General features: G+C 45.6%; 1 protein-coding gene across 1 annotated transcript; it reads left to right on the top strand.

Moving 5' to 3' along the window:
• The first annotated feature begins 9237 nt into the window (after positions 1-9237).
• VCPIP1 (valosin containing protein interacting protein 1) lies at positions 9238-25467 on the top strand. Its single transcript, XM_082752249.1, has 3 exons — positions 9238-12044; positions 17174-17260; positions 20253-25467. Exons 1-3 carry the CDS (start codon positions 9359-9361, stop codon positions 21119-21121), a joined length of 3642 nt encoding a protein of 1213 aa, XP_082608375.1. The 5' UTR covers positions 9238-9358; the 3' UTR covers positions 21122-25467.
• Positions 25468-25501: the final 34 nt, after the last annotated feature.

Genomic DNA, 25501 nt, shown 5'->3' with positions numbered 1-25501 from the left:
CTACAACTCTCAGCTCTGCTGACCCACATACAAGAAGATGAGCTCTCAGTCTCTTTTTCTGAAATTCTCATTTTGCCTTTTTGTTTTGTTTTGTTTTCATGCCTTTCAATACAGCCAGCATGTTTTTGTTGTCTTCCCCAGAATTTGAGAGTTCACCCTTAGCGCTGGGCTGACTGCTCATGGTGTGAACAAGGAGGTGGACAAAGCTCTTAGCCACCAGAGGGATGGACCTTGCAATCAGAGGTGCACAGATGCAAGATAGGAGGGGAGGTTGAGTAAAGCAGTCAGCAGTATAACCTCAGACATATTATTTCTCGTATCATCTCATTTTGTACCATATTTCTTTATTTACTGAGATCTTGACTGTGTTTGATACCAGCCACAGTTACCCAGCTCTTGCATGCTTACATGAGATCACCTATTATTTCTCACACATTTATTTATTTATTTATTTATTCCTAGACTAATGATTATTTTTGTTCATCTGCCTTGGACTTTGCCCTGTTGGTTCACATATTCCTTGAAATGAGGTACCCACACACGCCGTGCCTGCAGGTGCCCCTGTGTTGATCGTATTATCTTACCTGTGACACTTTTGTACTAAAGCCTTTAGCAGGCTTTGCATTTTCATAACAATATGACACGACTGACTCACGATCAGCGCGTGATTCACTGTATACCCTGATCATCTCTGAAGAATGGTTCCAATGAATTTATTCCCTTATCTTGTGATTATAAGTGGGACTAACATATTGTAGCTGCTGATTTCTAAACTGATTTATTTCATTGGCTTGTCAAGATCATTATGAACTATAAATGTATTCCTCACAGGGCTCCCAACTCTTTCCAGCTTCGTGTTTCCCCCAGGTTTCATAAGTATAATCTTGCATGTAATTAATGAACAGATTGAGGACAGATGCCTGCATACTCTTGTTTCGATATGCTTTTGCGGTTTGGTGGTGACCAGCTGCTCTGCTGGTTACATAAGTGTGCTATAATCGTGGCTTTTCGAGCTGGGGCAGCACTATCTGATCTGTGCTATGCAGTGTCATATGAGAGGATACCAAAACTCATGAATGTCCAGATAAAGCAGCTATCACTTCTTCTCCTGTACATGGCCTGCTACCATTTCACCGAGAGAAAGTAGGTTACCATTTTGGACTGGCATTGTCAATCACCCTCATACTGATAATGTTCCTGCAAAATGTCCTCCTTATATCTTTATATCTGTGTAATAGTGCATTGCTTTCTACTTTGTCTTCCTTGGATTTATTTTTTAATTTTTTGTATTTTTATTTGTGTGTGTGTGTGTGATTGTATTGGCTTCTACTTGGTAATTTGACGTAGGTTGTTTTTTGTTGTTGTTGTTTGTTTGTTTTCAGTTGTACAACTTGCTTGCTATTGTTTTCACTCAGATAGATTTGCTCAGAGCCAGATCTAGAAAACCTTCCCTGTAGGATATCTTACTTATCTTCTGTACCAACAAAATCTCTCTCAAATTTTCTACCTTTTAGCCAACTTTGTCCTACTGTATTATAATGGGATGTATTTCCTAGTATGTAGCTGTTAATTTAAGTAGTGAACTTGTTGGTAATGAAGGACCTTAGTATGATTTTATTTGAAGTCCTCCCCTTAAAACTACAACCACTGAATCTTCCTGATGCAGTCATATCATAGTGAGATCTTCTCTTTTTTTGTCTCTTCACCCCTGTTTTGCTGGTATTTGAGCAGATCTCCTGCTATGTTCTGGACCCCAGAGCAGGTACTCATGTTTTAATGCACGGTGTTCTTCACCAAGCAATGTTCTGCTGCATCAATGTGCATCTTGTGAATGACCCCACCACATTTGCTATGTGAATGAACCTCAGTGTGCCGGCAAAGCTTGACTTGCAGTTTGTCCTGCTCAGTTGTATACAGTCATCTAGGACGTTCAGCACTTGGCCCCTCTGTTTTTCTGTATTGGATTACTCAGGTAAAAGGCACTAATGTGACAGTGCAGTTGTACCTTTCAGCCCTAATGCATCATCCGTGCAGCGTGGCAGGTCTGGGGATGGATGGGACGGTTCCCTCGGTGAGCTTCTGCTGACACCTACTGCCAGAACTGAATCCAGCAAAACAACACAGGAGGGAGTTACAGCACTGTCCCCCACATGATTAATGGTACGTGGTTCTGGATTCAGGCTATCTGCATTGTACTTAAAGAAATTAATACCATCCATAATGTTATGGATATAATAATACAGATCAGAAACTGCAAAGTCTCCAGGAGCAATTTGTTATTTCATTGCTCTTTTTCTAGTAAAATTACTGAAGGACAAGAGTTAATTGAAAATCACCCTATGCGTTTTTCTTCCATGATACAAACAAATGATTTTATGGCATGAAGTAAATAAATGCAAAAAAGATGTAAGTTTTTTTAATAGATTATATGTCTTCATTGTTACCAAGCATGGCTTGACGTCAGATTTAAGCAAAGTTTTCCTCAAAGCAATTTCTACTCAGCAGTAGGGTCATATTTCTTTATTATTATTATCATTATCATTATCATTATCATATTTATTTATTTATTTATTTATTTATTTATTTTTAGTCCCTGTTTTTAGAACTTTAGATAAGTAAAATGGACTAAGAATCCCTTGAGATACCTATCTAAATGTTTCTATAGTATATCAAATTATTATAACACCTTGCTGCTGATGGTAAGGGTATTTATGCATATTAGTTGCTAGAGTGTAATAAATCAGTCTGAAGGGTACCTCTAGTTTATGTTTGAACTGCAACATTATCTAGGTTAAAATCCTCAGGAGAAAAATTGAGGATAGATTTTGGTTTTGGTTTCCAACCATCTGCTCCACTCCCACCGTTTCATACTTCATAGGTTCTCTCCTATGTCTTCAAATCTGAGAAATACAGGCTCTCAACCTGTCAATTACTTCCAAATTTGAGCACAATCACAAGCCAGGTATCATTCTCTATGAGAAGCACTCATTGTCTGTATCACTCCTTTACTCTTTACACTTGGAAATTCTTCTACACTGGACGTGGTTGCTCATTCGTCTCTTCTAAATTGGGCATTTGCAGAGAATTTCACTAAGGACCAGACAATAAATGGGGACACACAAATACGTGTGAATGTCATACAGATTCAAGGAAACCTTTAACAGCTGCTGAGATCAGTGACTGTGCATTCTCTGTGAGCACACAAATCAATACGGCAGTGGGTGTGTTAGTTGCCCATCCTATTTTATTTTGAGGCATTAATCTTTTAGTATAATGGGATCGTACCATTTCTTCAATTTGCATTTGACAGAGCACTATGGAAAGCAGATAAATATTCACAGTAATTGCCATTGAGATTTCCATGTAATCAAGTTACACATCTAAGCTAATAACACTTACATTCTCCTCTTTTCTAACGGTTGAGTGCCCTAAAGATGGATTTTCTATTGATGGTTGCTGGACACTGCCTGTTCTGATGAATCAATTTCATTAATTGTCTCCTTTAATGTTAGCAATGAGTCTCAAAGAGATGTTTCAGGGTAAAAAATGTGGAGCCTTAATTTTGCAAAGGAGTTTGTGTGTGAAATCCATCAAATTGCTTTGCAAAATGAGGCCTGCAAGCCAGATTTTCATCCGAGAAACAGAAAAACCTAGGTTAAAAGAAAAAAAAAAAAAAAAAAAAAAAAGCAAGCAAGCAAAACAGTGCAGCCATTGAGCAGCTCGTCTTGCATGCAGAGGTTGTCCCTGCTCTGAACAGGAAGGCAAAAAGGGAGGCAGAGCTGTGTGGTTGCTGTTACTGGGCCAGTTTGTACCTGAACAAACACTGGGAACTTGACTTTGCAGCAGCAAAGCCTTTGAACAGGTAATTTGGATAGCTGCAATTAGCATTAGAATTAGAATGCTTGTGCCTTCCTCCCCTTTGGCATGTTGTTTTCCTAGCGCGCTCGTGTTTGGCTAACACACCTACCACATTTTGAGTGGCCCAAATTTGGCCTTGTTTGCAGGAATGCCCTCAGTGTTCACAAGGTGCATCTACCAGAGGCACGAAGCGCAGAACCTGTTGCAGGGGCAGCAGTTCAAGCTGTGGCTCTGGGAAAGCACTGAAGAGTGTTTTTCAGTTTGGAAATCATCAGGACACTGTAGAAGAGGGATACGGAGGTTATTCTGATGGATGAATCCAGGTCAGGAGTTGCCAGCCCAGCTCCTCACGAAAAGCCAGATGCTGTTTTCTAACCACCAGCTTACCAGTAATTAACCCAAACCTTTATGAACGCTGAACTGGGGATTCCTGTCCTTCCGGAGTGCTGTGCTCGGCTGCACCTTGCCCCTGAGGACAAGGAAGTGCAGAAGGGCTGTGAGCAACACCTTTGGCACACTGCAGTAAATGCAGTCGATAGCGCTCAGGTTGTTAGGAACGCCTATGACAGTCAGCGTTGACAAAGTAAAGGTAGTCCAGGTCAGGAGAGCAGAACTGGCTTACCAAGAGCAGTAAATACAAGAGTCTACACTGCATGGGACTGGGCTGCTCCATGTGCTGAGGCACCCAGCACTGCCTCTTTGCAGATAGTTAGTACTAAGAGTACTTATGACACCGAGAGTACTAGACATACTTTTTAGACACTAGGGTGTTGTATCAAAATATAAAAGAGTTGCACTCATTTGGTGCTGTGATGCATATTGCCATGTTCCCTCCAGCTCACATTTGTGTCTTCTTTCCTCTTTCTCAAATGTAAAGCTGAAATGTGCAGTGCTTTTAAGCAGCATCAGCTCTACCAGGGGTTGGATGAAGGTGACACCAGACTGTTAGCTGGTGTAGCACAGGCTGTTGAAAGCACACCGTAGTGCACACAGTTGTATCAGAAGGCTGCTAATGATTTTAACTTCCTGGCAAAATAGAGCATCTTCTAGTTCATCATCATCTGGTCCTTGGCACACTGCACTGATCTTTTCTTTCTGTTTAGATGGAAACTCCTTCACAGGACACTTCTGCCATTGCTCTTCCAAAAGCTTCCAAAGAAACAACTCCCCCTGAGAAGTAATTGCTTCCACCTGGGAATGACCAGTTCCCTGAGGGTGAAGAACAAGGAAGGGAGGGAACGGCTCTGTGTGAAGATCAAACTCAACATTTTAGATCTCGCATCCTTGGCCAGGAATGAATGCCTGGATATTGTTCCTGGCAGTGCTCTGTCCTCATCTGCAAAGTAGCACGGGTTCAGTTATATCCCGCTGCTGGTAATTTATCACTCTTCTGAGTCATTGTAAGTAAATTTAGCCTTGTAATAATTGTGATCTTCAAGTACATGGTAGATTTGAAAGTAACCTTGCTTTTCCTGACCGTGATGTCACTGTTCACGTTGCCTGTGACAAAGCTGTGGTTATTGCCCTGATCTCTGATATGACTTGGTACTGCACTTCTGCAGGTTATCTACGAACAAGACAGATACTGTATTTCTTGAATTTTCCTCTAAGCCTGTTCAAAGGTTGAGTTACTTGCATGACCTGTGTTCGGTCATATAACACATAGCTGCATCATCCTGTTTGCCAGATACAGTGTATACAGCTTGTAAAAAAATATGTATTTAACTTGCATAAACCATTACCTTGCCAGAGAACTGTGATTTTTACCAAAGATTCTGTGATGAAAGTTTTTAGCTGCAGAAATCAGTTGGGCAATGGATCATGATGGTAAGTCTGCATATAGCCAGAATAATTAGGGTCAAGTCACCATAAAAGCTACATACCTTTATTGAATACTATTTGTCAGAGAAATTAATGCAGGGAATAAGAAGGAGAAACATTTTTGACTTTGCAGTCATAATTTAACAAGTGCTTTCATAAAAACAACTGGTTAGAGAAGTAAATAAAATATTAAAAAACAAAACAAAACAAAACAAACTGTCAGTTTTGATAGTAAAAGGTAATTATTTCACCAGAGTGCTACCTTTTATTTAATACAAACTACTATTAAGCAATGACAAACGTGTTTATTTGCCATTTGCGAAGAAGTGGATTGCTCCAGAGACTGATGATGGCACAGAAAAGCTCTCAGACATTTCTTCAAAATGCAGGCCGGGTCACAACAGGATTGTCACCATCTGATGCCCTCTGAATGGTCTTCATTCTCCTTGGCTCCCATACAGCCTCACAGTGGACAGAAGCTTCCCTATTTGCATTTTTACTGCATTCCTTTTTCTTATGTAGGGAAGGCCAAGGAGTTGAATGGGCACAGATTGTTGATTTATCCTCAGGCAAAGCGCACGTTGGCAGGATTATGTACCTTGTGATGCTGCTACCCTACTGCCGTGCACATAAATAAGAATTAGTAGCAGGCAAGAATGAAAATCTGTCTCACAATTTTCACCTTCTCCTCTTCAAACCTGTCCCAGATTTTGAAAGATCAGATAACAGATTACACTGAGGAATATATATATTTACACCTGCATATACATTTTCTGTGCTTGACAAATTATTGTACCTAAGAGGTAATGAACATGCTCAGCTCCGCTGACTTGGCTAGAAGGTGGAAATGCTCAGTCTGCCATGGGACCAGGCCTGGAGACATTTTTTATCTTAGAGACTGCGATAAAGCATACAAACACTGTATTTTCTGTATGTATTAATCATCTTAATCTTTATAATTTAAATGCCAGTAATAAACTACTTTTCACAGATTAATGAAAGTGAAACCCACTGTTTGCATTGGAAAGTGCAAGCAAAACACATTTTCTATTATTTCTACTCTGTCTAATTTTAAATCATTTGGGTGAGTACAGAATAAACAAGTCCCCGGGATGTTAACATCAGGTGTTTGCTTTACAGCACTGGGATGACAGAGGAGGGAGGCAGCTCTCATTTTTGTCCTTCTATTTGTAGGGCTGGGTGGGGTGGCTCTGGTACTTGGCAATGCTATCAAGGGTAGCCACCTCAGTGAGGTGCTATCTTGTCTTCCACAAGTTCAGCTCTTGTTTTCCTTCATTAAAGGATAAATCACTGTCAGGAATGAGTTTCAAGAGAATTTAAATTATGTGAGCCAAACGTAACCCCTCTTTAGATCTCTGCATGAATGTGCTGCCAGCCACAGTAATCAGGCTGGAAGATGTGAATATTTTTCCCTATCATTTTTGTTGGAAACTTTAAATAAAAAAGATTAGTTCAGTTGGAAGGGACCTACAAAGACTATCGAGTCCAACTGCCTGAACATTCAGCACTAGCTAAATTTAAAGCATATTATTAAGGGCATTGTCCAAATGCCTCTTGGATGCTGACAGGCCTGGGGCATCAACCACCTCTCTAGGAAGACTGTTCTAGTGTCTAACCACCCTCACAGTTAAGAAATTGTCCTTAATGTCTGCCCTTGCACAGCTTTGTGCTGTTCCCATGTGTCCTGTCGCTGCCTGTCAGGGAGCAGAGGCTGGCACCTCCCTGCCCACCTCCCCTCCTCAGGAAGGAGCAGGGAGCAGTGAGGTTGCCTCTTCCTCGTTTTCTCCAGCACATAATACTCAGTGAGGCTGCACCAATGCTAAATTTAGTGGGAGATTCACCTTTTCTGAGCAGCTGGCTGTGCTGTGTTTAATGCATACCCCCAAATGCAGTTTGACCTCTTGGCTACCAGAGCACACTGCTGGCTCGTGTTGAGCCTGCTGTTGACCAGCAGCCCCAGATCCCTTTCTGCCGAGCTGCTCTCCAGGCATTCATCTCCCAGCCTGTGAAGTACCATTTCAGATGGCTTCTGGAGATAAGGCCCCCACGGGCTCCGCTCCCTCATTATCTGTGTGTGTGACGCCAGCAGGCGGGATCACTGGCGCTAACACCTCACCCTGAGGCCTCCTGTGTCTCCTATCTGCAGCTGGCAGCTGGGGCACACCTCCATGGCCACCACTCACCCCTGGGGCAGGGCCTGGTGTAGCTGCCCAGGGTTGGCCAGGGAGGACAGGCAGGTTCAGAGATGCTTTTTGAAAAACTCCACGGCTGGGAAGACCTCAGGGCTCTCCCCTGTATTGGGTTTATTGTGGCAAGGTTTTGGTAGCAGGAGGGCTGCAGGGCTGGCCTCTGTGAGCAGAGCCCAGCAGCTGTCCTGTGTCAGATCAGAGATACCTCCAGCCAGCTCCAAAAGAGACCCACCGCTGGCCAGAGCTGAGCCAGGGAGTGAGGCTGGTTGGGCCTCTGGGAGAGCAGATTGAAGGAAGGGGAAAATCTGCTGTGCAACAACAGTTGGGAGAGAGGAGTGAGAAAATGTGAGAAGCAGCCCTGCAGACAGCAGAGTGAGTGTGGCAGGAGGTGCTCCAGGCAGGCAGCATCAGCTCCCCTGTGGCCTGTGGAGAGGCCCCTGGTGGAGCAGGCTGTCCCCCTGCAGCCCATGGGTCCCACATGGAGCAGATCTCCACGCTGCAGCCTGTGGAGGAGCCCCTGGTGGAGCAGGGGGATGTGGTGGGAGCTGCTGCTCTTGAGGGACATGTTGAGTCCGCTTCTGAAGGATGGACCCCATGGTATGGACCCAGATTTGGAGCAGTGCTTGAGGAGCTGCTGCCTGTGGGCAGCCCCCGCAGGCTCAGCTGGGGAAGGACGGCATCCATGGGAGGGACCCCATGGGGAGCAGGGGCAGGGAGGGACTGTGAGGGAGTGGTGGGGACGAAGTGTCAGGGACTGACCGCAGCCCCCATTCCCCGTTCAGCTGCACTGCTCAGGGGGAGGATGCAGAAGGAAGTGGACGAAGGGAAGGTGTATTTAGTATGCTTTGAGTTTCTCACTGCTCCAGTCTGTTATTAGTAGGCAATAAATTATATCCATCTCCCTGTGCTCACTCTGCTTTGCCTGTGAGCGATCTCCCTGCCCTTATCTCAACCCCGGAGCCCTTTTCATTTGTATTTCCTCCTCCTGTATCTGCGAGGAGGTGCAGCGAGGCAGCAGCGCGAGCTGCCCAGGGCTGTGAAGCCTCCGCGCTGAGCTGAGGCTGTGCCCTCCATCCCACCCAGCCCCACGGGGAGGAGGGGAAGGGGGGGGCGGACTACAACTCCCACAACCCCACGGGGCAGCGCGGCCGGCCTTCCCCTCCCCACCCTCCCCCTCCCCGCGCCGCGCTGCACCACGGCCCTTGTAGTCCGGGCGCGCCGCCCTCCCGTTTCCCCTCGGCGGCGCCGGGACTCCCTTTCCCGACGGCCCCGTGCTGCGCGGCGCCTGCGCGGCCGGCGTGGAAGGGGCCGAGCGGCCGTTGCGTTGCGGCCAAACGGGCGGCGGGGCCGGCGGCTTCCGCGGCGGATGGGGGCCGGCGGGCGGCGGCGGCGGCGGCTGGCGGAGGAGGAGGAGGAGGAGGAGGAGGCGGCGGGGAGCCCGTGAGGAGCAGCCGGGGGTCCCGCAGGCGATGTCCCAGCCGCAGCAGCAGCCGCCGCCGCCGTCCCCTCAGCAGCAGGCGCAGCAGCAGCAGGCGGCGGGCGGCGGCAAGAAGCGGGAGCGGCGCATCTTCTCGGGCACCTGCCCCGAGCCCAAATGCCAGGCGCGGCTGTTCTTCCCGGCCGCCGGGCCGCAGGGCGGCGGCAGCATCGAGTGCACCGAGTGCGGGCGGCGCCACGAGCAGCGGCAGCTGCTGGCGGTGGAGGAGGTGCCGGACCCCGACGTGGTGCTGCACAACCTGCTGCGCAGCGCCCTGCTGGGAGCCGGCCCGGCCCGGCGCAGCGCCGAGCTGGTGAAGGTGATGGGGCTGTCCAACTACCACTGCAAGCTGCTGGCCCCCATCCTGGCCCGCTACGGCATGGACAAGCAGACGGGCAAGGCCAAGCTGCTGAGGGAGATGAACCAAGGGGAGGTGTTTGACTGCTCCCTGCTGGGCGACCGCGCCTTCCTCATCGAGCCTGAGCACGTGGAGACGGTGGGCTACGGCAAGGACCGCTCGGGCAGCCTGGTGTACCTGCACGACACCCTGGAGGACATCAAGAAGGCCAACAACAGCCAGGAGTGCCTCATCCCCGTCCACGTGGACGGCGACGGCCACTGCCTGGTCCACGCGGTGTCGCGGGCGCTGGTGGGGCGGGAGCTGTTCTGGCACGCGCTGCGGGAGAACCTGAAGAAGCACTTTGAGGAGAACCTGAGCCACTACAAGGCGCTCTTCCACGACTTCATCGACGCGGCCGAGTGGGAGGACATCATCAACGAGTGCGACCCCTTGTTTGTGCCGCCGGAAGGCGTGCCGATGGGCCTGAGGAACATCCACATCTTCGGGCTGGCCAACGTGCTTCACCGGCCCATCATCCTCTTAGACTCCCTGAGCGGGATGCGCAGCTCCGGGGATTACTCGGCGACCTTCCTCCCCGGCCTGGTGCCCCTGGAGAAGTGCATGGGGAAGGACGGCATGCTGAACAAGCCCATCTGCATCGCCTGGAGTAGTTCGGGGCGGAACCATTACATCCCTCTGGTTGGAATAAAAGGTGCTGCTTTGCCGAAACTGCCGAGGAAGCTCCTTCCCAAAGCCTGGGGAGTTCCTCAAGACCTCATCAAAAAGTACATCAAGTTGGAGGAGGACGGCGGTTGCGTTATCGGCGGAGACAGAAGCCTGCAAGATAAGTACTTGATGAGGCTGGTGGCTGCCATGGAGGAGGTTTTCATGAGCAAACACGGTATTCATCCCAGTCTCGTCGCCGACGTGCATCAGTATTTCTACAGGAGGACTGGCGTCATCGGAGTCCAGCCCGAAGAAGTCACCGCAGCCGCCAAAAAAGCGGTGACGGACAACCGCCTCCACAGGTGCCTCATCTGCGGGGCCCTGTCGGAGCACCACGTGCCTCCGGAGTGGCTGGCGCCGGGCGGGAAGTTGTACAACCTGGCGAAAAGCACCCACGGGCAGCTCCGGCCTGACAAAAACTACAGCTTTCCCCTCAACAGCTTGGTGTGCTCTTACAACCCAGCGAAGGACGTGCTGGTGCCCGACTACAGCCTGAGCAGCCTGACGGCGTGCAACTGGTGCCACGGCAACTTGGTGCGCCGCGTCAGGGAAGACGGCTCCGTCTCCTACCTGGACGGGGACAGAACGAACACCAGGTCCACGGGCGGCAAGTGCGGCTGCGGGTTCAAGCACTACTGGGAAGGCAAAGAGTACGACAACCTGCCCGAAGCCTTCCCGATCACTCTGGAGTGGGGTGGAAGAGTGGTGAGGGAGACGGTCTATTGGTTCCAGTACGAAAGCGACGCCTCTCTGAACAGCAACGTGTACGATGTGGCCATGAAGCTCGTTACCAAGCACTTCCCCGGGGAGTTTGGTAGCGAGATTCTTGTTCAGAAAGTGGTCAACACGATACTGCATCAAACTGCCAAGAAGAACCCCGACGACTATACCCCTGTAAATATCGATGGTGCCCACGCCCAAAGAGCTGACGAGGTGCAGCAAGGACAAGAGGCAGAGGCACAGCTTCCCACCAAAATCATTCTGACCGGACAGAAGACAAAAACTTTGCACAAGGAGGAGTTAAACATGAGCAAAACCGAAAGAACTATTCAGCAGAACATTGCAGACCAGGCTTCCGTGATGCAGAAACGGAAAAGCGAAAAATTGAAACAAGAGCATAAAGGGCAACCCAGGACTGCTTCCCCGGGGGCTGGTCGTGAGGGGCCGTCCTCTGCGCCCGCTACGCCAACGAAAGCCCCGTACTCACCCACGTCAACAAAGGAGAAGAAAATCCGAATAACGACCAACGATGGCAGGCAGTCGATGCTGACCCTGAAGTGCACCACCACCTTCCTGGAGCTGCAGGAGAGCATAGCTAGAGAATTCAATATTCCTCCCTACTTGCAGTGCATTCGCTACGGCTTTCCTCCTAAAGAGCTGCTGCCTCCCAAAGAAGGCATGGAGAACGAGCCCGTGCCACTGCAGCACGGTGACAGAATTGCCATAGAGATCCTGAAAGGCAAGGAGGAGAGCAGCCAGCCCGCTGCAGCGCACTCGGCCCATGCCGTGAAGCATGAAGACGTCGCTGTGACTAGTAAAATCTCTTCGAAGGAGCTGCAAGAGCAGGTCGACAAGGAGATGTACTCGCTGTGTCTTCTAGCAACGCTAATGGGTAAGGCCGGCTTCAGGTTGTATTTTAAAAATTGTGGCTTTTAAGTAGGAGATAAAATTCTACAAAACACAATTACATAAACCTTTTTTTTTTTTTTTTTTTTTTTTTCTGTAACCATGGAGTACAGGTTAGTGTCATTATTCCTCTGTTAGAGGAACAGTCAGCGTGCTGTCAGGGGTTTTCAGTGCTGTGAATTTTAAAACGTGTGTGTGAGGTGCTTGTTCTTTCTGCGCTATGAAATCCTCTCTTAAAAACTGTCGTTTAGGAGTCGATGTCTTTGCCTCTCTGTCTCTCTCCCTGCGTTCTCTGTTTGTTTTTCCAGCACCTCATTAAGCAGACATTTGATGGGCGTGCTGTGCGAGCTGCACACTCTCGCTTCCTACACCTCCCCCGGGTCACAGGAAATGAATTCAGAGTAGCCGTGAGAAGGGGATGTTGGCCGCTCCTCGGAAGTTTGAGGACTAAATCCTCACCCCTGTATTAAGACAAAGTCCTGGCGTTTCTCCCCACGGAGAGCTGTGTTGGTGTAAGCAGATCAGCGCAGCATCGTCTCCTTGGCTCATCTGCTTGTTTCATGTGAAGGTCTGGGTGGTTTTCTGTTTTATTTTCAAACAGGAACCACGAAAAGCATCATTTCAGAATGCAGGCAGAGGAGAAGCTGGAAGAACTGAATGTGTATTTGAAGCCCGGCTGTAGCATAGGGTAGCAAAGCTGTGCTTATAAATCATCACTCGTGTAAATGCCTGGTAATAATTCAAAACTAATGAACTTTTCTCAGTTGCCTGTGGCTTTCATTTTCATATGTGGGCTCAGGAGATTTGGGCCTTGATTTGCGTGCCAGTCTCTTCACATAATTACATTTATGAATCTGCTGACTGACAAAAGGCAGATCTTTTTGTCTGTTTTTTCCCTTTTTTTTTCATTTTCTTCCCAACGTGTGTCTGCCCTACATTGAAGGGACTTCTCTTCATTAGGTTTCACCATTCCTGCTGTGCCTGACGGGAAGCAGACCAGCAATTACCCTTTAGCTGTACGAACAGGTCGAATAGTCATGTTTGCAGTTTTTTTTTTTGTTTTTGTGGGAGTCTCCTCTTCTGCTGGAGGGATTTGGTGTGGCCGAGGCATGTGATGTTGCAGGAACAAACCCATTGCATAAGCCCGGGGCGACGTGTCAGAGGTTCACGGTGCAGAACTTTGATTTTCCCCGAGCCCGGCTGTTTACTCCGCTGTCTCTGGCCCGGCCGCCTGCCACCTCGCCGCCCTGGCGTTCGGGTTGCGGTTCCAAAGTGCAGGGGAAGAAAGGCTGGGGCAGAAAGCTTGCCTAACTCCAGGGTGAAACTAAGAGAGCGTTGAAAAAACAGGCTCGAAAATGTGGTCGTGGGCTTACAGAAACCTCGGAGGTGCTGTCAAAGGATCCGAGTGACTTCAGCACTAAGGTGCCTCCCTTTCTGCATCCACTCCCGTATAAACTGTGAGCCTGGTGTTCAAAGATCAATTTTTTCCTTTGCCTCTCCCCGCTGTGAGATTCCTCCCGTGAGGCACAGGTCGGAATAGCCTTTACCTCACCCTTTCCCCTGTATCCATTTTGTGTTACTAATGGGACTAAAAGTGGCAGCAAATGATAAACCACCCAGCTATAGCAACTTGGGCAGCGACTGAATAAGATGCTATTTTTGTGTAGCCACTTTTTGCATCAGGGCTTCATTTTCCTTCCACAATACTCGTGGAAAAATCTAGGCGGCTGGCTACTTCCAATTGTTATTTTTCAGTGGGAAAACAAACCCAAATACATTTCCGAAGCCTTTCTTAATAGGGTGCAGGTGCCAGCTCCTCAGGCTTGTATGTTCAGCCTTTCTGGGAAGGGAAACCTCAGTGTTTCTCAGCTTTTTTTCTCTGTTATTAGGGTGCTGCAAAATTTTGACAGTCAGCTCGGCCTTCATGCTCTTGTTGTAACTTATTTTTTGTAAAAATACTCATCCAACATGGTCAGATCAGGACACGAAGAGGAGAGGTGCGACTGAAGTAGGTTCTCTGGACCAAACTTTTTTTCTTTCCCCCGTGCCTGTAGTTGAAGTTTGTCTTCACTGATCTAGAGCTATTAATTCTGGATGCTTAGAAGAGTTTTATGACAGGGTCTCCTCTTGGGTGGATTGATGCTTCTTTCCCATTTTAGTTACTTAGATTTTTTGTTTCTGGGCTTGGCTAGTTAACTCATTAAAATTTTAGACCGTGTTATTTAATTTTTACATGTATAATTTAAAAATAACCCTTGGGTAATTAGATACTGTGATTTTTTTCTGAACTACTTTACAAAAAGCATGCCTAAGATGTGCAGCTTTTCCCCCTATTTTTATTTAGCTCCAACTATACGATCCTATAAGGAAGTGACTAAAGGGATTTTAATTTCACATCAGCATAGTTAACGCGTTATGTTTTTAAACTGCTTTAATTACACCCAGGCAAAACCACTCCGGATACGTGCAAGCTGAGTATGAATCTGTTTTGGCTGATCTGTTTTGCATTGATCAACTTGCCAGCTCACGTGAAATCCGAATGGCCAGGTTTCAATTAAACCTATTAATCGACACCAGGATTTGCTGGGATTTAACCAGCATTTTAAAGCCAGCCGCAGCTCCCCGTAGCCTGTGTTTATCAGCAGAGCTTTTGGCTTGTTTTGCAGTGCTGCACGCCTCCTCTGCTGCACGCAGGGACTGTCTCGGGCTGCCACTGGCACAGGTTGGTCTGCACCAGCTCTTCCCAGGCGTGCTCGTGGGCAGGGTACGCGGTGTTTGCTGCCCTGCCTTCCTGCTGCGGGGCTGCAGCCTGCTCTGGGGGAGCTGTGTGGTGGAAATAGTGGGGAGAACAGCAGCCCTGCGGTGAGTACAGCAGCCGGAGGGAGCTTTTCATCCAGCTAGATGATCGCCCAGATCAGCTCGTGACCTGTAACATCTTACTGCTGCTGTAGGCAGAACCAGAACGAGCAGACCCAACTGGGAACACAAACCTGCAGAGCTCAAAGGTAGTTTAGCTGAATTATGCACGGTGGTTACTCCAGCCTGGGGAGCTCCAGACAATTGGTTTGGGTCTTTTTGCTGTTCCAGTCTGAGACCTCTTTCTCAAAACAGCGTAAGGGTTTATTTTGGTTTCTTTCTTTCAGTGGCTTTCAGTGTTTTTGTTTGGTGAGCCCTGCCCACCACACTTTTCTGTGTGTAGTCCTTGCTCCTGTCGCAGAAAAAGCTGCCTGAACAGAGATGCTTCGCTGGTGCAAGGCTTGACAAAGCGTGCCTGAGGCTGTAAAACTGGACTTTCACCAAAAACCTGGTGGTAACCTTGTGGGAGGGATGGGAACCCTTCGAATAATGCTAAATGCAGCACCATGGGGGTCCGTAAATAGAGTCGGCCACTGTGTGGCTGCTGACCGTGGCTTCCCCACGCTTCAGCAGACTGAAGGCTGTTTTGTTACCAGTGTAGAGGATATTTTGATTCCTGCAGGTGGTATTTAAACCAGCGGGGAGAGCTGGGGTTGCTGCTACCTGGGGGAAATGAGGAGCATTGCCCAGAGATGTATGCTGCAAAATGTAAATGGAACAGGGACACGGGGGGGCAGCGAGCCCCTTTTGAGGTGATGAAATTAGCAGGGTAAAGCCAGAAGGCGAGACATCCTTCTGTGGTGGATCGTGGAAAATGAGAACGAGCAGCAGGTGCCTTGTCTGCTGGATTTCCTTGCTGGGAGTGGATGCCTGTTAACCAGCCCCGTCTGTGCTCGGTCAAAGCCCTGAGCTTGATGTGCAAATGAACGGAACGAAGCAGCATGCCTGTGGCTTCAGGAGCGCGTTTATCAGGAACCAGGTTACGTGGGGCTCCTTTCTTTAGGTGTCTACAGAGAGGACACGAAGATGTGCTGCTCCTTGTGACAGAGAATGGGGACTCAAGGAACACTTGGAGCGGGGAGGTGGCCGACAGCATCCTTCTGGGGGGGAAGCTGCTAAAAATGACTCAATGCTTTTATTTTGCTCCTAAGGGCAAGCAAAGAAATACTGGTGGGCAGTACTTTGCCTTCTCACGCTTTCCAGCTCTCTCTGTCCCAAGCAGTTGTGCATCCAGTTAACTTGAGCTGATGATTCACGGCCTCCAGTTTTAACAGAACAGTGGGAGAAACGGCTGTCGAGGCTGTGATGATTAAAGAAGGCTGCAATTTCTATCTCAGTCCTTTCCCTGAAGGTTTGATGTGACGTGGGGGGAAAACATTCATTTTTTTTAGGAAAATGTCAATGCCCAGTAATTGTTTCTGCATTGTTAGCAGTTCCTGTTTGCAGGCTCTGTCGGCTGCACCACGTACCACTGCTAGGGAGCAGGTGAGTGGTTAGCAGGATGAGGAGCAGCACACCTGAGGGTTTAGCAGGTGCTCTGTTGCTGATACTGTCGCTGTAACTCCTTTTCTCTGTTCTTTACCTTCCTTAATGTAGTCCTGGGGTGGTGGTGCTGCTGTTTTTGTTTTGTCTGTTGACCCCTCAGCAGCGTTTGAGGTTGTCACATTTCAATGCCCTTTCTGGCATCGTTGAAAAATGCCAGTTCCAGGGGGCTGCTGGGCCCTGGCATTGGCATTTCACTGCTGAGCCTCAAGAAGAGGAAGGGGGAAGAAGGTAGGGGATTGACTTCTGCCCAACTGCCTGTGTGGGGGCTCGTGCTGCAGCGTGAAGCCGCTGTGACACTGAGACCCCATCCAGGGAAAGGTGTAGAGATACAGAATTGAGGCTTTGACGCACAAGGATACGTGCCTGAATTTTGGAAGAGCATCAGTCATCTCCTTGTGTAAGTGTGCGATGGGAGGGGAGGGGAGATTTGGGTGTACGGCCTGGCAAAGAACTGGGAGCTGGAGCTTGGATCACATCAAATTTGGGAACCTTTGTACTGGAGCACGTAGGATATTTAATGCAGACTGTGGGATGCTTTCCTGGAAGTTGCCCAGTATCCACAGTTCCTGTTCTACAAATAAGCAATCAGAATTCAAATTCTTAATTGCATTCTCACATTAAAAGTGAGGATTTATTCCAAGGAGTCTTTCAGCTGTTGTCTGTGATGTTAAAACAGGAGTGCTTAATTCTCACGATTGTGTTTGATTTTTATAGGAGAAGATGTTTGGTCTTATGCAAAGGGGCTTCCTCAGTTGTTTCAGCAGGGTGGAGTGTTCTACAGCATAATGAAGAAAACCACAGGTATCTTTTGGTTTTGTTGTTCTTTCTTCCTCTGTTTTCAAACCTTTAAAAGTGTAAATTGGTCTTGAGTCACTTGTAAGCATAAACAGACTTTATTTTATTAGCATGGTACACCTTTAATTTTCATAACATTGTAGAGCTCCTCATACTCCCTCAGAGCCTCTTATAACACTGGGGAATCAGATTAAGACTTGTTCATTCAGCTTAAATATTCTCTTCCAAGATCTCTGTAGCCATACATCTCCAGATAAACTTCCTGACTAGAACAAACAACTTCAATAAGCCAGCTGTGGTTTGGTTTTGGTTTGTTTTTTCCTACTGGAAAGATCAAACGAGGAGAAAATTATAGGACCTATTTCCATTATACTTTGAAACACTCGCTGAACAAGGAGTTCATCTTTGTACTTTGTCTTAGTAGGTGTTTTATACAGGATTATTGCTTGTGTTAAATTTAAATGGTTGGTTAAATTTGTTTTTGATATTCCTACGACTGTTGTTCAAAAGCAAAGTTACGCATCCCCTTTTTATGTTGATAAATATCTCATCTTGGACTATGTGTGGAATAAGCAAGCAATTCAAGTATATTTCGTTTTTAGATGGCTTTTAAAATACTGCCTACAAAGAATAATGTCTGATTCTTCATATAACATGCTATTGAGTTATTTTCTCTCACTTGGAGTCTATTTTCTTGTTGAAGTCTTTGTATTCACAGCTTAGCTCCTGTGGTTTCATCTATAATAATACTTCCTCTGCCACTTTCTTGCTTTTTGATTTCTGAAGCAGTTTTATCAACTTAACCTTTTTTTTTTTTTTTTTTTTTTTAATTTTATTATCAACTGTTTTAGTACATCCTTTCTTTTATGTTTGCAATAGCTAAAATGTGTGGCATCCTTAGTGCGTGCTACCTCTCACTCAATTATTAGCCTGGGGAATAGATTAGGCATGCAAGTGTCTTGCAGGAGATTTGCTTCATTTTAGTTGTTGTCCTTTTACTGTGCTTGTACAGTGAAGACTGGTGTGTTGTTTGTGGCAAGTGAATTAGCTTAAACGATGCCCAATAGAGAGGATGTTCTGGGCTGATACATGACTAGCTGGAGCTGAGAGCCTAAAATGGATGTAAGAGATTTTAACCCAGCTGTCCATTAGCTCAGAGAATGCCTGGTTTAAAGTATTTTGCCAACTGACAGTGTAAGAGCTAAGGCTGGGGGAGATGCCATTCTGATTTGATTCTGATTGCACTTCTGTATGTGTAGGTATTTTACCTCCTAGCTTGGTAGGTGGAATTACAGTTTTCACCATTAGCATACTTGTATGATTTTAGCGTTTTATGAACTACTAAACTTCCACATCAGTTATCGTGCAAGTGTTTTTTCTTCACGTGAAGAAGCTCCTTACATATTTGTAATATTTTAATTAATGCAGCTATTATACTGAACACTTGAAACAAAGCTTTCCATCAACTGTAGTCACTGTTAATCAATTGAAATTTGATTTAGCAGATTGTCTGAGATCTCATTTGGATTTCAAGATCACATTTTCAAAGGCAGGTTTGGTCTATGATAAAAACTCTTGCACGACTCTTCTGCAAGCAAAGGTTGAGTTGGCGGATTATGTAGTTAAATTTTGTTCTTCAGGCTAAGTGAGACAGGTGCTTGGGGTTAAATTTTGTTCTGTAGCGTGTTTTGGCTGGTTGGTTATCAGTTCCCATGGACATGTAAAGAAAGAAGCTGTGTGTCTGAAGTTGTTGAAATGAAGAATATCTCATCTGTAGATTCCCTGCAGCTGTAGGAGAGTGAATCGGAAGCCTTGGAGGCTGAATGAGTTTGGTCACTTGATTCATCAGTGTAAAAACTGTTTAGTAACATCTCAAATAATTTGATTTGTCCTTTTTGTTGATGCCTAGCATACTTGTTTTGACTGCATTGTATTTGATAACATAGAAGAAGGATTTAGGTGTCACCTTGCTTCCCTTCTCTATAATTTTCGGTATCATTCTTGAGGAATTGTAAGAGAATATGAGGAAAATCCCATAAATTTACCCATTCGCTGCACTTTTTTTTTTTTTTTTTTAAGTGTCTCATGTCTGCTTTTTTGTTGTTGTTGTAGCTCTCATTTCATAGCTGATAGAACTGAACTGAAGAGAGCTGTGGCAGCCAAGTTTTCTTCTGCAGACAGCTTTTAACTCGTAGAAAACCCTTGTCGCTAAAATGATGCCTTACTGCTTGTACCACAGTCCGTATGGGACAGAGATAAAAGTTACTTTGTAATTTATGACCGAAAAAATAGAAAGCTGATTGTTTCATTAATCTACTTGTGATTGGACAGATCTGCTGTCAGAGTTCACCAGGCAAATTTAAGTTCTGAAGCAACTCTGTGTCAAAAAAGGAAACAAACAGCTAATGAAAAATATTATGTCTCATGTTAAGTTTGTAAAGGTTAATACTTATGATGCCTAGGGCTACTGAACATAGTAACCTTGAAACATTTTTATCTGCTTTCTCTCTGAGAAGACAAGAAACAGGAAATATGAACATCCTCAGGTTTAAGTGCAGTTGTGCATGCTGAAACCCTGCTATTTTAACCAGTACAAAAGAGGTCTTTACCTTCTCTAGATGCACAGTGATTTGAAATGTGCTGTCTACTCTTTAAATGTTTTCTCTCTGTTTTTTGGCTGAGGGGAAGGTTAGGGTGGTGGTGGGGTTTGGCTTTCTTTGTGTTACTGCAGGCATGTGCTGCTGCTTCAACTTCTGTTGCGTTAGAACTGCTAGCCCTACCAACAGGGTTGTTTTATCTAGTGGTGCTGCAGTCCTGGCAGTTCAATAAAATCACTATAGAAGGCAGCAATGTCTTAGGGGTATACTGTGGATATACGAGCCTGAATTGTTTTTCTCCCATAGTAAAAAGTTTAAATGTGTTTGTTTTTACATTTTTGCTGCAATCATTTTAAATCTGCTTGCATTTCGAATAACTTTTTTTTTTCCTGTCTTTATAGGTTTGGCTGATGGCAAGCACTGTACTTTTCCGCATCTGCCTGGTAAAAACTTTGTGTACAATGCAGCAGAAGATCGATTAGAGCTCTGTGTGGATGCTGCTGGGCACTTCCCCATCGGTCCTGATGTTGAAGACTTAGTGAAAGAGGCCTTAAGTCAAGTGCGCGCCGAAGCTACTTCGAGGAGCAGGGAGGCAAGCCCTTCGCATGGAATGCTGAAGCTGGGTAGTGGTGGAGTAGTGAAAAAGAAATCTGAACAACTGCATAACATAACTGCATTTCAAGGCAAGGGCCATTCCCTAGGAACTGCATCCAGTAGTCAACAACACGATCAAAGAGCCAGGGAAACACCACTCTTAAGAAAGCCTAGCACAGAAACGGACTTCAGTCCTGCTAAAATTGAGCCTTCCGCATTCACAGCTGCTTCTGGTAACAGTGAGCTTATCCGAATAGCTCCTGGGGTGGTGACGATGAGAGACAGCAGGCAGCTTGACCCCACTTTGATTGAGGCACAGAGAAAAAAGTTGCAGGAGATGGTCTCTTCCATTCAGGCTTCAATGGATAGACACTTGCGGGATCAGAATACAGAGCAGTCAGCATCAGTTGATGTCTCTCAAAGAAAAGTAGAGGCAGTGAGTTCAACTGCTAAAACTGGGAGCTTTCAGGCTGGCTTACCCGAGTCGTTTCCTGCACCAGGTGGTACCGAACGCTTGAATGCTGAATCAACTGATGGTAACATGGTGAATTCTGTGGGAGCAACTTTCCCTGCGAGGTCTAAAGCACAAAAGGGAAGTTCTGTTGAGGAGCTTGAGGAGATGGATAGCCAAGATGCAGGAATTACTAATGTTACTGAGCCAATGGATCACTCTTGATAGGTTAAAATCTAATAAGGGTAGAAGAAATTACTGTTCAAATGTAATGTTTATTGGCTGGGCCACACAAAGTGATTAGTTATTAAATCTTGTATGTATGTCAAAGATTATATCATCTTATTCAGTGCATGATAAGCAAGTGTGTGATTGGCAATAGCTTTTAATATTACCATACTGCTACCCAGGCTGGCTCTGTTACCTGTAAATTAGTTATTAGGAAATGCACTGAGATGAATATCTGCTGTAATGTGGGTTACTGAAAGTTCTTTGTAATTTTTAATTCTGTCTAAGTCTTAAAATTTAAGCCCATGCAAGGTTCTTACCACGCTAGTTTAAGGTTACTGGAAAGGCTAAACCAGGCAAAACTAGAAACTTGACAAGGTTAATCCTGTCCCAGGTACTTAGTTCCACTCAAAAATGCACCGTAAACACGAGCTACACATAAACTTTAAAAAAAAAAAAAACAAAACACAACAACTGAAACTAAACTTGTGCTAAATTTTACAACATGGCATCCACAGTACTTTAATTACACTGGCACTTCCTCAGATTTAAATTTGTTTCATTCATACAGCCGTATACGCTTGTCAGAAATCTTGAAATAAGTGACTGTAGTAAACTCTCTAATTTCTGCGTATTGTCAGTTTGAGCAAGTTAGAAAAAAGTGTACGATGAAGATAAAGTGAATGTGGTGTGGTTACGTGTGGCTGTCTGAGCCAACACAACCATTTTGGTGCTCTGTTAGTAAGTGATAGCGTGTTTGTATTTCCTCCCAAATACTGAGCTGGTTCAGATGTTGTGCAACTTTAAATACAACTACAGGAGAGAAGAAGTTGGCAGTTGTAAGGAATAGCAAATGTTCATTAGCAAATCCATTTCTCTTAAAAAGCTTTGATTACTAGTATTGGTCAGTAATGGAAAAAAAAAAAGGCTGTCCTCAGAGCAAATTAGCATTTTATTGGAAGGAAACAACTCTCTAACCTAAATTCCCCTCAAATATTCAGTAATAATTGAGCTCTTGGAAGCTGCCTGTTTCCTGCGTGCTGTTTCATTGTCTGCAAAGTCTGCAAAGACTGCTCACCTCTCTGAGCTTCACTTCAGTTCGCGATGCAGGGAGACCTGCAGCAGTGCTAATGCAGCTGGTATCCACTTACGTAGCGTGTTCATCGGAGCTGCAGAGCTGGTTTTTAAGAAGGAGCTGTTGTGCTTGCTCCCCGAGGACGGAATGTTTGTCTGATCTTGCACTTTGCTTCCTATCTTCGTAGTCAGAGTTAAGTGCACTGTTGTTGCTTCCTCTCATGGCAAAATAACACTGAGTGGATGAAAGATGTTAATACAGCTTCAAAGGAATTAAGAGCATTTAAATGTTGAAGTCAGTGTGTGTGCACACGTGGGTTTTTACCAGTTCACAGATGTTGTTTGTATTGTATATGTTTGTATTCAGGAAAGTCTCCACTTTTTACATTTCTAATCACTTAAACAGTTCTAAGCGTTAGTACGAGAAAATGTCCCATGGGGGAGGATTTATTTTTGTATGTAAAAACTACCTGAAGCAAATCACTTAAAGAATAAGCCCTCACTTTGTCAAAGTTGATTTAAACTCCTCTGCTGGTTAACTTCTTATGCAGAGGGAATAAACCTTTAACCATTTAGTCCACTACTTATAGGTAAAATATAAGAATCACCTTTTCACAAATAAAAATGTTAAGATCTCCTATTGCAAACCTGTGAGTTAGGACTTGGCAGCTTGGAGCGCATGAAGTAATTTGGCACACCAGGACTGACCTTGCTGATGCATTGATTAACTGGCAGGGCTTATTCAGTGAGAAACAGGATGCACATGCAGCAGCTGGAAGCCTGCCCCGACTTCTGAAAACATTCAGTCTCCCATGAATCAGTCTGGCTGTCTGAAGGCCGCTTCTATATATAAAATGTTGAGGGTTGTGCTTTGTCACGGCGTGAGGTTTAGGGACGTAGAGCAGGGGCATGTTCCTGGGAAGGAGGAGCTCAGGTGGGGAGAGGCTCAGGGGGAGGCATCACCCGGATCTCTTGCATTCTAGATGAGATAGCTACCACCTAGATGTTTTTAACATTTCCTTTAGAAAAGTCTTCTTTGGCTGGAAAAAAAAAAAGTGTATATGAGAGAATTTTAATTTTGAAATAAATTGAAGTATTTATTGCGCATCATCCTTACTCCAAGGAAAGACGCTTGCTTTGATGCCTTTGTGGTGAGAGTGCGGAAGTTTGTGTGCCTTTGACTGTGTAAAGAGGAAGGCTTGGTTTGATTTTGACACACTTCCTATATTTCAGCAGCAATTTGACATTTTCCTCTCTTAACTAAATAGAAGTAGGCACGGATGATAGCTCGCTTTCACTCACCCTTAGTGTCTTCTCTGGGATCCACTCATGCCATGCAGATCAGAACTCTCCAGTTCCCAAAACCAAATGGTCTCAAACAGGGTCAAAATCACAAGATCTTACGTGAGCTCCTCTGGTCTGACGCAGGATGGTGCGTGGTTCTGGTGCAGTGTTCTTCTTTCACGGGGCTTTCTCATGCATTTAAATACCAGCATTTCTGAGAAAGATGGCTTTTGGTACCCTCAAGGAAGGCTAAGCTGCACCTACCTGCTGGCACGGCGTGTAACTGTGCAGGAGAAGTGAAATAAAGAACACCGACGTGGAAGCTTGAGCAGATGTTTCGTTTGATTGCTACCAGGGGCTGCAGTTGTGAGCTGAGGTCAGTCAGCGTGCCTGGCGTGAGCACCCGGCTGCCTGTCAGGTCGCCCCCTCAGGCAGGAAGGTGGCCATGGGGTGCAAGGGCAGGGAAGGCTCGTTGTGGGTGTAAACCCCGTGAACAGGACATCTCAGATGGTGCAGAAAGTGCTCCTTTGTTACAAACAAGGGAAAACAACCAGCCTGACTTCTTGCCACTGAATTGCCTCTGCAGTTAGGCCGGGCTGCTGAGTTGCTTTCTTGTCTAGGGGCCAGCCACCTTTTAACACAGTGTCTCATGACAAAGATGACTCAAATTACTTGAAAATCATACACTTGACTATGGCTTTGGAGGTGTAACCTAAGGGAGAGGTGACTACTGAAGAACACAGGCCCGGTACAAAAAGAAAAAAAGAGCTAGACTCTCAACGAGCATATGGGAAGCCTCGGGAGCACAGATCCATTTTGCAGGCAAATGCAAGGTTTTTACTACAAAGATGTTTGGCTGGTTAGTAAGGTTGACTTCTTGATACTGCTGTTGGTCTGGGAATTGGCTGAATTTCAGTGAGGGGAAAAGACATTTTTCAAATGAAGTAATATAAATGCATTTGGGGCGTGTTCACTGTTACAGACACGAGACAGCAATGTGTGTTGTTGGCTTTCTGAATCCCGTGTAGTTTGCTGGTCTGCTCGGTACAAAACAAGAACAAGGTGTCGTCTGTGACACAGGACTAGCAGCTTCACGGGGGCACGGTGCTGTGAGGCTGTGTGCTAACAACCCTGCACCCCAGGCGCACTTCCCCAACCAGAATGCTCAACTGAAAATCTTTGGAGGAGTGGGATCTGTTGTTGCTCTGACCAGGTTAGCAGGGTTGCTTGCTGCTTTCTCAGTTTCTCGTGAAAACGTCAGGTAATAACATTCCTAGTGTGCTTACTGCCAGGAGAGCTACGTTCAAGCTGAGATGCAATGAGTGAGAAGTGAATGATTTAAGAAGCCACTGTTACCTCTACGTTTGTTTGGCTCCCATTTTTCAAATAGCAGCATTTACACGCTTTTGTAAAATAATAACATGAAGCTGATCCTTCTGTTTAAAAAAAACAAGAAGACAGTAAGTGGTTTCTTTGTTTTGCTTGTGAATATCAGTTTAGCTGCTTAAAGTTGCTTAAGATCTTTCGAATGCGGGATTCCCTCTGAGCCCTTACGCCTGCGGTTGAGCAATAAAAGGTTGAGCTGAGTGGTATGTCCAGGATTATTTTACGTTTAATGAGGATTATTGCCAAGAAATGAAAGAGTGCACTTTTAGGAGGGAATGCTATTTAAAAAAAAAAAATGTATAAATAAGAATTAATAGTGTATATATTTAGCAAACAAATCTTTTTAAACAGTAAGTGCTTTACATGTTGACTTAAAAAGAAACTAGCATAGAAATTATACCATCTTCGCAGCACTGGCTGTTATCCAGCACACTTTGGTTTGTTTTATTTGTGATTGCTGTACTAATTATATTTGATTTTTTTATCTGTAATGTAACAATAGTGTATTATAACAGTATATAGTGTACTATACTACACTTCACTGTACAGTATTTGAAATTTTCTTTGATTGCTATATTAAAACTATAAGTTAAAACATTTGCTTTGGCTTTATAAGATGCAACTTTTATCTAG

This window comes from Aythya marila (genome assembly GCF_965140915.1).
Source record: "Aythya marila genome assembly, chromosome: 2".
NCBI classification, from domain to species: Eukaryota; Metazoa; Chordata; class Aves; order Anseriformes; family Anatidae; genus Aythya; species Aythya marila.
This window is presented reverse-complemented; position numbering and strand designations above follow the sequence as displayed.

Excerpts from the sequence above, each read along its gene's own strand:
- VCPIP1 (XM_082752249.1), top strand. The coding sequence starts at position 9,359 with ATGTCCCAGCCGCAGCAGCAGCCGCCGCCGCCGTCCCCTCAGCAGCAG. Across the intron at positions 12,045-17,173 it reads TCTTCTAGCAACGCTAATGG|GAGAAGATGTTTGGTCTTAT; the intron begins GTAAGGCCGGCT and ends TGATTTTTATAG. Across the intron at positions 17,261-20,252 it reads CATAATGAAGAAAACCACAG|GTTTGGCTGATGGCAAGCAC; the intron begins GTATCTTTTGGT and ends CTGTCTTTATAG.